At 39.6% G+C, this 15,321-nt stretch overlaps 1 protein-coding gene across 1 annotated transcript in view; it reads left to right on the top strand.

Moving 5' to 3' along the window:
* Nucleotides 1-5,877: 5,877 nt before the first annotated feature.
* Nucleotides 5,878-15,321, top strand: part of cpne5a (copine Va) — a gene marked incomplete at its 3' end in the record, with an annotated part of 68,279 nt that continues 58,835 nt past the window's right edge. The window contains exon 1 of the mRNA XM_079225676.1: nt 5,878-6,032. Within this exon, the coding sequence (XP_079081802.1) occupies nt 5,923-6,032 (110 nt within the window). The 5' untranslated portion in view covers nt 5,878-5,922. The remainder of the gene's footprint in view (nt 6,033-15,321) is intronic.

The raw sequence follows: 15,321 nt of genomic DNA on the forward strand, positions 1-15,321 counted from the left end.
TTTTCAATACATTTAAACACTTGTTAGTCACTGAAAAACTGCGACGTCAGTTTTCTCCAGTAGATTTCAGTAGCAGCTCCATAATGTCAGCGACTGAGGCTGTAATCGCGAAAGAGCAGAACCGTCATAATGAGAGCTAACATTAACGCTTGCGAAAAATCTTGTACTCATCTCATCTAAACTGCATACAAACTGTTCTTTTTGCTGTGTTTGAAGGTGAGAAAGTGAAAAAAAAAAACCACTATGTTAAATCTTTATGTCTGGTGCTAAGTAAAGATAACCTCCTGGGCTAGTTTTTATGGGGAAATCTAGGTAATGTTTACTTGTAGTGGCTCATGGGAAACTTATTTTGTTAACATGCGAAGGCTGGAGAGCAGATGATATAGAAGGTGTTTTGCGACTGAAGTGGTGGAATAACTAATTAACACAATGTAGTTAAAAAAAGCAAGTAAGTCCTGGATTCAAAATGTTATTTAGCTGTTAGCTAAGTATATTTTACCAGCAAATATACCTCAAGTAACGATAGTAAAAGTACCCAATTATGCAGATGAATTGCCCCTGTTAATGTTTCACTACTAAATATTACATTGATATACTATTGAATCAATATATAACTTAAGCGTAAGGTTAAGCAGTATTTCAATGCTAGCTAGTTGAGGTGGAGCTGAACTTGGTTAGTTTTAATGAAAGAATGACATCATATTATGAGTTATTTTATAGTTTTTATGCAGAATAGTTATATGTTAAATGACAAGTAACTCCAGATGCACAATAGAATTACAATAAAAGGTAAAAAATAAATAAAAATAAGGCACAAAAGATAGCAACAGCATTACACAAAAAAAAGGCACAAAGATGTGATGATAGTATTGCACAATCAGTGTATAACGTGCATTATGCATTGCTACAAATATACAAGTACAAGTATGGTCGTGTGTGTGTGTGTGTGTGTGTGTGTGTGTGTGTGTGTGTGTGTGTGTGTGTGTGTGTGTGTGTGTGTGTGAGGAAAATGTTCGTCAGTCTCGTGGTTCTGGACTTCAGACTCCTGTAGCGTCTGCCTGATGGCAGGAGCGAGAAGAGTGTGTGCTGAGGGTGTGTTGTCCCTGATGATGTGGTGTGTTCTCCTGGTTACTCTGGAGTAAATGTCTTGAAGAGAGGGGAAGGCTGCTCCTGAGATATACTGTGCAGTTTTTATTACACGCTGGAGTGCCTTGCTGTCCTGGGCAGTGCAGTCTCCATACTACACTGTGATTGAGCTGGTAAGGACGCTCTCCACCGCACATCTCTAGAAGTTGCTGAGAATCTTGGGTGGCATGCCAAATTTCCTCATCCTTCTTAAGAAACACAGTCGCTGCTGGGCCTTTTTGATGTTCTGCGGTGTGTTATGAGACAAGGTGAGGTCCTGGCTGATGTGCGTTCAGAGGAATTTGAAGGTTTTCACCCTTTCCACCTCTGTCCCACCTATGTGAAGTGGTGTGTGTATCGTGATCTATTAGTGTTAAGTTAATGTACACTTAGAACAGTCAACATAGCCGAGAATACAATCCCTGTATTCATCCAAGACATTTTTTTCTTCTTTGCCGTTATTGGAAGTATTTGGCACCTGATTCAACTCAATCATTATTCAGAGGGAATAACATGCGCAGTGCTAATGTTGATCCTAATGTGGCTTGAAGGCTTTCATATGTTGCAATTGAAGTGACTGTTGGATGATCAAACAGCATCAGACCCTCCCCTCCCTCGCCTCACAACAGAATTGACAGGTGGCCAGGTGTGTGGAGGTAAGAAAGTAGGCAGCACTTGAACTCACTTTGTTCCATTCTGCACACAACTACTTCTGTCACTTTTCATTTGTACAGATGAATGCAACAGTATGAATGCCTTGAGGAAAGACCGTTCGAAACTTTGAGCTGTTATTCCAGTTTGAACAATATTGTTTGTTTGTGTGTTTTATTCAGTCAATCATTACAATACAATACAATATACTATACAAAACAGAAAGACTGAAAAGGTATAGGTAGAAGCAAAAATGCTTATATATTCCTATCCTAAATTATTATTATCAATTAAATCAGATAATTAATTTGAAATAAAGAAAACATGAAATGAAATAAATATATACATACATCTTCCATATACATACATTTCATTCACACCCCTCACAAATTGTAACCCTCACAAATTGTTCTAGAAATGATCCTTTTGAAAACCAAAAATGAGTTGACCATTCTTACATCCATTTTAGCGTTGCTGCATAATTGAACTCCTACAATAGAAATAGATCTTCTTTTAATCCATTCTTTTTTTAGCTTTTTGTACAATAAACTTACAAACATCTCTCAAATCATAGTTACACTCATGTATTGAAAACAACCTTTGTACACAGTCTGGCAGTGACTTTGCTTTAGCGCTGTACATTGCCTGCATTATTTTATAATAAACCAAATCATTAAATTTCATAACATGTGATCTGTAAAACAAAGAATTTGTGTGCTCATAGTAGCCAGCATTATTCATGATGCGTATCGCTCGTTTTTGTAACAAAACTGTCGAATTTATAAAGGTTTTATAGGTTGACCCCCACACCTCCACACAAAAAGATAAATATGGAAGTATAAGTGAGCAATACATTATATACAAAGCCTTAGATGTTAGTACATATCTACATTTATACAGTATTGATATTGACTTGGACATTTTACCATTTATATATTGAATATGTTGTCTCCATGTTACTTCATGATCAATCACAACCCCGAGGAATTTTGTCTCAAAAACGCTTTCAATTTTATCATCACAGAATTGTAATTCAATATCCCCATCTAATTCCATTTGATTTCCAAAAACCATGAATTTTGTTTTCTTTATTTTAAGATATAATCTATTAACATCAAACCAAGATTTGATAATTTCTAGCTCCTTTTCAATAACAAACGAAAGGTCTTTCAATCGTTTTCCTGAACAAAATAAGTTAGTATCGTCAGCAAAAATGACACATTTGAATATTTTAGTAACATTACAAATATCGTTAATGTAAAACATAAAAAGTATTGGACCAATCATTGATCCCTGTGGTATTCTACAGGCGACTGTCTTAAGTCCTGACACCATGTCATTAACTTGCACACACTGCTGTTTATTTTCCAAGTAGCTTTTCAACCAAGAGTGAGCTATACCTCTTATCCCGTACTTCTCCAATTTCCTTAATAATTTACTGTGATCTATCGTATCAAAAGCCTTCTGGAGGTCAATGTAAATATAGAATACTCATCATTTTCAACTGCCTTTGTTATTCCTTCCACCAGCATTAGTGCATGGGTAGTAGTTCTATTTTTCCTAAATCCATATTGATGTTCACTCAATAATTTATTTTTACTTATAAAGAGATCCAATTTTTGCACAAATAATTTCTCTAATATTTTAGAAAATTGAGGAAGAAGGGATATTGGTCTCTAATTATCCATGTAATGCTTATATCTTACCTCTTTTTGAAAAGACTGATTACATATATAGGTCAGAGGTCCTGCAATACAATCAATTACTTCTTTAATGATCATCATATCAATTGAAAATATATCAGAAGATATTTTGTTTTTGAAGTTTTTTACAATTTCAACTATATCAGTTTCATTTACCGCACAAAGGAACTTTAAATTATTCTTATTAAGGTAATCAAACAAATCTTTTTGTTATCAGGCACAACTATTTTTTTGGTCAGAGTCCAACACCCACAAAATAATCATTGAAATCATCAACAATACTTTTTAAATCGTCCACTTTGGCATCAAAGCTGTTTAGAAAATAACATGGAAATTCAGATTTGCCTTTATTTCGGATAATCTGATTGATTACTTTCCAAGTCTTTTGAATATTGTTTTTACTATCCTCTAGTATTTTATTATAGTATTCCATACATCATATGCTTCATATACATATTCATGAATATAATCTTTGCTTGAAAAGGAACAGCTGTCGGACAAATGCAATATAGCCAAATGTTTAATAATTCTCAATAAATATATGTATAACTTTCAACATCTTCTCTTGTTGGTGTGAGCTACTCGTCGCTGCAGAACACCAGGGTGTTATAGTTTGTATCCTGTCATCTGGCCTCCTCCCTCTCTTGATGCTGAGGCTTGCTGCTGAGCAGGTATGGGTTGCATCACTGCTCACTCACTCACGGACCCCCCGCCGCGAGGGTCCATACAGCCGTAATTACACTCCTGCCACAGCTATATGTGGGGCGGCTGTGGGTTGGAACAGTGGAGAGCCTCACAGCAGGCAGCAGGGGACAGCGTACTGAAGGGAGCTGAAAATCAACCAACCAAAGGCCTAATTACAGATTGAACATGACTAATGATGAAGCTGCACTCTGGTAGGGCTGTGTCCGAAATGTACAGTCCTCATCAGCCCAAGTCTCACTCTCGGATGTAACTATATAGCAGTAGGTCACAAATAGACCTTCCACAATGCTTGCTTCTCAGGAATGATATTTGGAAAGTAATGGACCTCATTTAAGTTTCTATGGCTGCATGATTCATATGTGATCTGTGGAACATATGTAGCCTATAGGTGTTTCAGTCTGTAGCAGATTTGCATTTGTATTAAATTGATGAATCTCTTAATACATTTGTTGAAATTGACAAGGGGTTATTTGCTGTTTGTCTATTTACCTCCGATAATTGTGTGAATGGTTTCAGGTGATTTTTTCAAAAGAAAAAATAAATGTTTGCATGGGAGAAGCAATCACACACATAGAAAGGAGTGGGCACACACACACACACACACACACACACACACACACACACACACACACACACACACACACACACACACACACACACACACACACACACACACACACACACACACACACACACACACACACACACACACACACGCACACCCACTGCACAAATGTCCACAGAATCTATAGCAGTTTACCTGTGAATTATGTTTGATAGGTTGAATTTATCCATAGTTCAATCAAGAAAACGATGAAACGGGGCTCCCCTCGAGAGCATAGCCTCCCATGCAATATATATATATATATATATATATATATATATATATATATATATATATATATATATATATATATATATATATATATATAATTATATATGCAGTAGGGGTGGAAGAGAAACAAACGTCACTTTTTACTGGTGAGATAAGCGAGGAAGAGGCTGTGCTGAAGCTGCAGGAGTTTAAGGAGCTGTCCAGATGCTGAAAGAGGACCATGCCGCATTTAAATTTTTAATAAGAGCTGGTGGCTCTGCAGGAACTGATGATTTTAACATTAGGTGAAAATAAACTATTCATCGTTTGCGTGCGACCAAAAGGTTCAGGTTGAACATTTTAATTTATCTTTTATTTGAGGCGGTTATTTAATTTGCAGGGAACCCCCACCCATTCTTAAAAAAAGCAGCAAGAAATGGAAATTGCACTCTATATTCACGCTCCTTGGTGCTAATTTATTTTCTGTAAGCGGCTCTTAAAACCAATTTGGAGCGAAATAACGATCCGCCCAGTCACAGAGCGACAGCTTGAATCTGCAACGAGTTGTGTCCGTCGCAGCCCACCATGTAGGATAATGCAGACAGGAGGGGTGGAGTTCACAGCTTTTACTTTTCAACCGCTGCTCTGGCAGAAGAGCTCATTCTTTGCCTGGTAAACAGCGGAGTTGGTGCTGATGCGTCCTGGCATGTGATCCCACTTTCGTCAAATCAGTCGCCTCACTGCTGCAGCGTCCCAGTAAACTTTCCATGCTGTTGCCCGTCCAGTGGACAGCACTTAGGAGGTTTGTCTGGACCGTATCTTCTCCTGCTCGCTTGTCCGCTGCGCTCCGGCTCTCCATCGTCGACTCTCCAGGTTCAGAGGGACTCGCGCGGCTCAGGGAGCTGGCCTGGGTCTCCTGCACACATGGAGGGAGACGTTATGGACAAAGTGGAGGCTACGGCGACGGTCTGTGACTTCGATCCCATCAGTGGGAGCATCCCGGCCACCAAAGTGGAGATCACCGTGTCCTGCAGGTGAGTCCGGTGCTGATGCTGCTGTGCCTGCGCCAGGGGTTGCGGAGTGTTTGTAACAATTAACGTGCCATTTAACATTCTGGTGCTGAACATTAAACATTTTGAAGAATAAACAACTACAAAGGTAAAATAGCGTTGTAGGTACAATCTTTCACAGAGTTTATTGCTCTGCTGAAAGACATAACACAATAACATAATTAAATACCACAGCACCCAATTGTGATGTTCAGAATTTCCTTCAATCGTATAGTGAAATACACAACGTCCCGTAAATCTGACAATCTCTGTACTTTTCTTTGTTACTTTGGCGTAGAGATGTACGCTTTGATGTTTATCAAGATTGATCCCTTTCTCTGTCAACGTGTCTCGTGGGTCTACAGCGCATCGTGTGTGTGTGTGTGTGTGTGTGTGTGTTTTGCGCGCGCCAAGTCGCGTGCCACACGAGATATCGACCGTCATAGAGTTTGTTGGCGTGCCTGAGAGGTTTCCCCAGAGACAACTTGTCGTGTGTGTGAAGCCGTGTAACCGCTTCACAGGATCCGAAAACAACACAACACTATTTGTCACAGAAACGTGAAATTATAAATTGGAACTACACATTTTGTCTCTCGTTGTCCATTACGCTTTAAGTGAATCATAGCTCCCCCACAACCCCAAATACCACGAAGATGTCAAGTGCGTCGGCTGGATAGGGCGGGGCAGCGCTGGCTGCAGGTAGAGCCACTGTGTACAGTATGCTGCTGCAACATAGGGGCGGTATAAAGGTCGACGACTACAGTCAGTCGGTACAGTTTTAATCAATGTTTCTCATGTTCAGGGACTCCTCAGCTGTGTGTAATTTTTCCATAATCCACAGTGATTAACTCTTTTTAACTCCTGGCATCAGCATCATTATTATATGCATATTAATGATGTGTTCCCATGTGCACTGCTGTTGAAAAGGGTCCCTTAGAGACTTCAGATAATAATGTATGTTCAGCCATAGGCCAGAGATTCAACCACCAAACATTCTGTTGTCGTCGTTTTCTTCGCTCTCTCTCTTCTGACTTCTTCCTGAAATCTGCATTCACACATGTTTGTTGCAAACGCTGCTATGTCATCCATTTTGAAATTCTTGTTCAAGTTGTTCAACAGACCCAACATTGCGGTTGCCATGTAGGCAACCTTTTAACCCATTTTGGATACAAGTCACCTTTCAAAAGAAATCTGTTAACCTTTATAGAGATGGCAGGTTGGGAGGATGGTGCAGCTATGGGGAGAGGGACGCTGTTAAAAGAAAATGAACAGCATTAAATCCTAAAGGCCTCGGGTCTTGCGTTTATGTAACCAAAATGTATTCAATTGTGTGTAAACCTGAGGCAAGAGAAAGTGTGTGTGGTGTGTGTGTTTGTGTGTGGGTGTGGGTTTGTGTGTGTGTGTGTGTGTGTGTATGTGTGTGTGCGTGTGTGTGTGTGTGTGTGTGTGTGTGTACGGTTTACATATGGAGCTTAGGTTGTGTGTGTCCATTGTGGGGCTTGTGCTGTGAATAGCAGCTGGACTTCCTGTTGGTACACACTTATGTTTTTTTTTCTCCCTCAGACCTTCATACTTTAAACTAGGATCTGTGTTGATGCCCTGCGGTCAATCTGCAGCTCCCTAGTCTGTCATTAATGTCTCTCCAAACAAAGACTTGCTCAAGGACACAGTTTGATAGAGCAGAACAAAATATTTTCTGCTTTCATTGGGCCTTGAAACATTGTCGGTTTTAGATGCAAAGACTTCAGGTCCTGTCGGTTCTTCTTTGTGACTTGCTTGTAGCTCATGTCTGACCTCAGAGGATTGCTTCAAAGATCAACCACTGGACAGTTCCCAAGTTAAACACGTAGCCATGCATGAAGCTGTTCCTCCCACTTATCTTCAAGTGTGTATCTAGTCCATCCAATAGAAGCCAATAGAAACAGTGGGTTTGACGTGGGTGAGAGGCACAGGCTCCACAACTCTGTGTAATTGATTTAGTAAGCCTGAAAGCTCGAAGATTGCGGCGCACATGGTATTGAATTGTGGCATGCAGCCCCGTAGGCATTCTCATAACCCTCTGTCAATATTACAAAAAGCTTGCCGAAAAACTGGAGGGACTGAAGCAGACAACCCCTTATCAAAACAAGCGCATATCACAGCACATTGTTCCCCGTCTATAGCTCTGATTGGCTTTGCTCACAGGTCAGCCAGTGAGCCGAGTCCAGAGCATCTGCTTCTTAGCTGCAAGCTCCAACTCAGCGATAAGATGGCTCTTCAAACTCAAGTGGCGACTAGTTCTACATCTGCCTTACCAAATGCATGCCAGCTAATACATTTCAGTGGTTTAGGCCAGCGGTCCCCTTTTACAACCTTGAGCCCACCTCTTATGTGGCAGTTGTGCGTGTGTTCATTAGTTATTACTGAAGCAGCTCTGATGAATATTTCATAAGGTGTCTATGTGGTTTGCTACATCATGCTTTAATTATGACCAAAATAGTCAAAGTAAATCCTGCTCGTTTGTAAAATGTGCCCTTTCTTTCTATCAGCTTACCACACCGCCTCAGAGTTATGTACAATGACTTAAGGGAAACTGGGGCTGCAGCTCTTTCGGTTCCACTGTGAAGCACACTTTTGGTAATGAATATCGGAAATAATGTGCACACAGCTGAAAATCACCAAGCCCTAAAGGCTTGACACGTGGATCTTCAGTTCATGATTAGTTTTGTTTCTGTGTTTCTCTTCGTCACAGTACAGATCCATGGACAGGATGTCAGTAACGATTTGTTAAAGCACTGTTTACTCTATGCGCCTCTGCGACCACAATGAAGGACCAGAGCTGATAAGCCTGACAAGCACCACAGAGGTTTACAACCCTTATCGGAGTAGAGCGAGGGACACATTATTTCGTGCTCCTGAAAGATTAGTTTTTGGTATCTCATTTGTTAGAAAGTTACCACTGAGAGGAGATTGAAGGTAAAAAAACAACAACAATGATTTGATGAAAATCCCAGATTTTGACACTATATCATTGTGAGTACATGATATACACCAAGCACAAGGACGTGGCTTCAATTTTTATATCCCTTCCACTTAAAAACCCGTCAACCAAGGGCATATTATATAAATGTATTGGTCCTTTGCAGCGTGTCGGATCACACCACAGGTATCCTGTTAAAAGTGCAATCAGCTGACAAAGCCACCCTCCCTTCCTCTACGCTCCTTCTTCATCCTGACAGCTTGAAGAGTGAACTTTATCAGCCTCCATTGCCCATTTGATCAGGACGAAGACAATGCTCCATGTCCGTCTCCTCCTGTTCTCTGCTGTTACTCTCGCTGTGACCATTCATTTGCTGTGATAGATTGGTTAGAGTAGCACCGCATCCAATCAATGCACTCCAATGTTCGGGGGGATCTAACTCAACAGTGCCACTCTGCTGCCGAGGGATTCATTACCTTGTGAAACACACAAGAGGTCACATGACTGCCAGCTTCCTGTGACAAATGCTAGCAGGAGAGGATACCTGGTGCAAAAAAGCCACCTGATACGGTTCCCAGGGGTCGATCTTAAAACATAAGGCAGGCTTCCTGAGCTGAACTCCTCCTGAGGCAACCATTGCAACAGAGGGGGGAAGCCTAATGAAATCATCAGGACAATTAGTATTTGTGTGGCGTCGCTCAATCTGTCAAAAACAATTGCCTGAGCAGAGTAATTGGGATTCAAGCTGTGTGAAAACCTTTTGTTTATTCCAATGCTTTGTTATGGCCTGTTACTCCGTTGCTGTTGTTTTGTGAAATGCTGTTGTAGTTGTTGATCTAATTCCGTCTTGGTTACCCATTCAATCAAACCCTGTGACCTGTTTTTTTGTGTGTGGTTGGAACATCCTCTTGTTTTTCTCTGGCAGAAAGCAAGTTTCAATTGAACTAGTTTGCATTGTGCAAGAGCATGAAATATTAATACAAGATCTCAGAGTTGGAGAGAAATTTAAATTTGCAGTGTTTTCACCGTGCTGCTCTTTTCATATCGTGTTCTGGGTTAAGACTGACCTGGGGCGAGCTTGCAGCTTTTATCTCGCAGGATGGCTTGTGTGCGCGGTGTGTTAGTGATGTGTCACATCTGTTTTGGAGATCAAGGCTGAGAGACACAAGGGTGCCAAGAGGAGGTAGATTTTTTTTTCATTCCAATTTGGGGATGTTAAGATTGCAGCAGGCGAGTCTCACAGGTCGATGAAGCGGATGATTATGCATGAACCCCTGACACAGTGAAAATTAGTTTGGAACCCAGACACTTGGCTTGTGTTGGTGTCAGTGTTATTAATATATTCTCATTTGGGATTGATGACAGCAGAGGGGGATCCCATGGATACACAGTTGTGGTGCCATGCCAGTGGTGTACAACACTCTGCATGTTGGCTGTGTCAACTGAAAGTGTTGATTGGAATGACAGGAAAAGTCAAGAGCGGGTTGCAGCAGTAAGACATGAAGTCCCTCTTGGCTCAGAAGTATCAAGCTGCTGCGTTTGTCACTATTTTCAGAGAAGCTGAAGGGTCAGCTGAGTATGTCAGTGGATTTCTGTATCAAGGGGTATTTGACCTAACATCACAGCTTGTCTTGGAAATGTGCGAGCTGGTGGAAGATTTGCACAAAGTGCGACAGGTTGCTGTGTGAAGATTTCACCACATTGTGTTACATCTGTAGAAGGTCTCTCCCTCGTTGACAGCCTCAGCCGCAGGCCTCAACAAGCTATACTCAATGTCAGGTTATTGACATTTTTAAACTTATCTGAGAGAGTAATTGTTTTGCGAGATACATTCGAGTGCCTGATGTTATACTTTAGCCAAAAGGGACATTTGTGGCTGTGTTGGGGAGAATATGTGTGCGTGCTTTTGTCACAGAGCTGTGTATGTGCATGCTGAAAATGTACAAATACAATTAATTTTCCCTGTAGGGAAGTAGATTATTAGTCAAACTGTGTGAATTGTGCAAGATAAACGTAACCACAAGCTACACAACTATTAAATGATTATAGCCTTCTGTGGAAGCTGTCAGTTAGTCTAAATTCATTAAGTCTGTTCTGCTTTGTGAAGAGAAGGAAAAGACCCGCTCCATATATAGTATGTAGATATAAACATCTCCTTCTAAAGTAACGACGACACAAATCATTTTTAATAAAAATAATACACTAAAGAAAGCATGCATATTATATATAGATATTTATGTATATATATACATACATAAATATCTATATATATTTATGTATGTATATATATATATATACATACATAAATATCTATATATTTATGTATGTATATATATACATAAATATATATATAATATGCATATATATGTATATGTATATATTTACATATTTTCATGTATATATTTATATGCACATTTACATATAGATCGCCTAAATGCTGCACACTGCTCCTTTAAATATTACATGGGTAACACCAACGTGTTTCGGCTTAAAGGTGTTACCATTGATTGACAGGATATCATTGAACGCAGCAGGCTCTGTGAAAATCTACCAAATACAGGCAGAAACAAGCTGTCTGAAACTGTTAATTGTTAAAAATTGTTCATTTGAGTGTCTGAATTCTGAGTTGTAGATGGATCCGCTAGTGTCCTTTAAAAATCTTCAATGGAGTTCAGTGCAATGTACAGATTGTAACATTGTACTCGAGAGCTAATTGTTGAGTGGTGGTTATATAGGGAGGAACAAATAAGTGATCAACGGTGTGATTTCAGACTCAACCACAGACTTGCAGTTATTCCTGAGTGCTATAAACGTTCCACCAATCAGTGACTTCAGTGTTACTACTGAGATGAGGAGTGTTTTGAGGGTGCACAGTTAGCTAGACCAGAGGACAGAAAGGGTGTCGACATGTTAGCCAAACACTAATGTAAAAAACAGAATCTTTTTTTGGAACAGCTGACTTGCCCCTGAAAACGTGGCTTCAAAGTTCAAGTATTTATGTTTAACATTGATATTCATTAGAGAATAAACAAAGTTAATCAAAGTAAAAAACAGTATGAGTATCAATATTACAGTTTCCTCAAAAACAAATCAGATTTCATTGACAGTGACAGTAACAACTCATCAGATTGATGACATGATTTAAATGTTATCTCTTAACTGTTTGGCTCATTTCAAAGCTTAACATTTATATCAACCTTATATGAGGGACTTTCTGTCAGATCTGTTGTCGCCTGGTTCCAGACCTCCGAATTGACACCCACCTCATTTCATGTTTATTTGTTGGGGACAGATTCAATATACATAGAGAACTGGAGAACAATTTTCCAATGCAATGCACAGCATTTATAGCTGCTGAAAATTTCCAATGGTCGTTCCTAGAAGGGCCTTGAAACAATAAATATCAAACATGTTTAGGGGCAAAAAACACATTCAGACTCATACTCACACTGCATGCACATACCTAAACCTCCTTATACACCCCCACCCCCACACCCACCCTCGAACCCCTACACATGAGTACATGATTGATTGTCTTTTACAAAATCCTTCCTTTCTTAATTAACCTGTTAAACAATTAATTATTTTAGTTTCTATGTACTTGTTATAAATGTAGTAAAGTGTCTAAAATGTTTCATCAATGTAAAAAACAAAACTACTATAGCAACTGCTACGTCAAAGGAAATAGCAATCCAGTCTGATTAGCAGACTATCTGTTGTGAAACTGCATAGAACATGGGTTAATTAGTGTGTGTTTGAGTGAAGAGGTGTCATTATGGTTTACAAACACTTTACCTGCTGCGTACTGTCTGCTTTCATATTAGACAACTGCATTTCTCTGTTTCCACCTTATATGCTATACGCTTGCCGCTATCTCATCCCTCGCTAACATCAATTAGTGTTATACTCTGAGAAAGTTTCTTAGAAAGCTTTATGATCATGAACACGTTGACCCTGCTCCTCCCCTCCACACTTTACTGAATCCAAGCAGAGCTTTCTTTCAAGTTAATGATCAGTTAGTCATTTCAAAGCCCAAATATGTATGAGCTTAGAAATACTTTACTGTGCTTTATTGGGTTCCTAATGTAGAATTTAATGTGATTTCAAGTCGACAGTGTGTGTAGTACATGGTTAGTGTGTGCCTGCAAAGATATCTGCAGCTCGGGTTTTCTAACAGTAGGCTAAGTGCAAAGTGCTCTGCCAGGGTTTTACCAACCACATAGTATCAGTGTGTGCATCACCCTCAAATCCTCACAAAAAAGACCTTTCCCTGCTCAAATCCTGAGCTGTCACACTATGCAATTATCAGTGATATTATTCCCTGGTCAGACATTGGTCACGCAACAAAAGCCACTCTAAAACAGGGAGTCACGGCATACGTGAATTCTCATCTGTTATACTAGCAGCTTTATGACTGAGATTTTGTCACTGCCCGCGAGACGGCCGCCCAGGGAGTGCTCTGCTGCAGGTATTGTCGACCTGGAGAGTTTCCAGGTTGAGAAGAAACTGAATAATTAAACAGTAGGAGGAAGAGAAGACACCTGGTGCCATCACAGTGAAGGTCAGCTGATGGGTGTGTAACTAATAAAGGGACCGCATTGTACGTTGAATGAAACGGAGGGTTTTTGAGATCCAGACAAAAGCAACATTGCTGTGTATCAATCTGTCGCTATTCAAAGTATTGTTGAGATTTATTTTTAAGAATTACAAAAACACCCTCAAAGAAAGTAGTATTTCAGTCTAAATAATGTGATTCCTCCAGTTTGTAAAGCTCTGCTGCAGCATATGTTTCATGTGTTTGGTTTGCTGACCGTTTCACCCCTGCTTAAGGCCGTATTAGACAAAAGTTAGACCTATTGCCCCCGTGGTGTATGAGTGGAAAGAAAATGTCTGTGCTCAATCAAAAAAGAGAGGGCAGTAGTGAAAGTGAAGTGACTTGAAAATGCTGACTGTCCTTCACTTTCTCCGCCCAGCAATCTCCCATTTTCTCTAATGTAATAAAGAGACTTTCCTTCCTCAAACCCAATCAAATACTTGACTTTCAAGCTTCTATATGTTGTGTCCTTTTAAAACACAAAGAGGCAGCAGCGCATACTGGAATTGGCAAGCCAGATTCAAGACAATTTAAAAACACTTTCCACTGAATTAGATGACAATACGCCAAAGTGCCAATTATGATTTCGACAACTCTAAGAAAGTGGAGGAGATTTAAGAGACTTCTGACAATAAGGCACTGCGGGTGCTGGAATTAATTCTCACATTTCTCAGTTTAATAATCGGTTACATGGACCAAAAGCTGCTAAAATATCTCTAGGGAACTGACCGAGAGGGAACGTGTTCTTTTATTACATTCTTCTAAATTTCAGTTCAGCAGCCAGTCATGTTTTAGAGGTCAACTTTACTTTACTCTTGGTTTCTAGTGGAAATTCTAAATATTTAGCATTTATTGACATTTATACAGCCTGAGAGAGTTGCAGATTTTGAGTTCATGCATTGGTTGTGTGATATTAATTCATAATTTGCTGATTTTCCATGACACTGCTTTAATCACAGTGTGCATAACCGATAACTAGAAGCTTAATTCACTGACAAATAAACAAATTGCTTTGTTGGGGATGATTAGACAGAGAAAGAAAGCCATTTAAATTATATATTTCTTTCTTTCATGTGAAATTAACTTTAATTTATTTTTGTTTTGTTTGTTTCACATCTAATAATGCACTCCAGACTCTTGCTTCACATGTGATAAAATATTAAATGCTCCAGTGACGTGAGATACATTTTTTTGCACAGTTTTAATGAAGGTGGTGAGATCAAGAGGAATAAAAATGATGTTTGCCATTTTCATTCACGTGTCTCAAATAAGATGCCATAGTGATCAAAAAAGTGCTACAGTATGAAAGAAGGCTGATAGATGAAATGTGGTGGGGATGAAAAGTAGCTGGATCTAATTACTTTTGTCCTACTTTCAATGAACTTTATCTTCAACAAACTTGTTCTACATCAGCTTTCGGGATGATGATCTTCTCTTATCCCGCCGAGATTCGTAACGAGAAGTAGTTCATTTATTAAATAGGCAGTGAAAGCAGACTGATTATCTGAGTTGGTAATACCCATTCTGTGGCACCATTGTATGTTCTCTGGCCATGTGAACAGTAAGATGGTGGATTAATTTGCACTGGGGTGTACATCTGTATACTAATAATTTCTCCTTGGAATAGAAAGGTTCTGCATGACCAAAGTGAGGTTCAGCACCACAAATGAAGGCTTGTTTTCTACAGTACATTATGTAAATTGAAAAATAGGATGCCATGT

This window comes from Taurulus bubalis (assembly GCF_910589615.1).
Source record: "Taurulus bubalis genome assembly, chromosome: 11".
Classification (NCBI taxonomy): Eukaryota; Metazoa; Chordata; class Actinopteri; order Perciformes; family Cottidae; genus Taurulus; species Taurulus bubalis.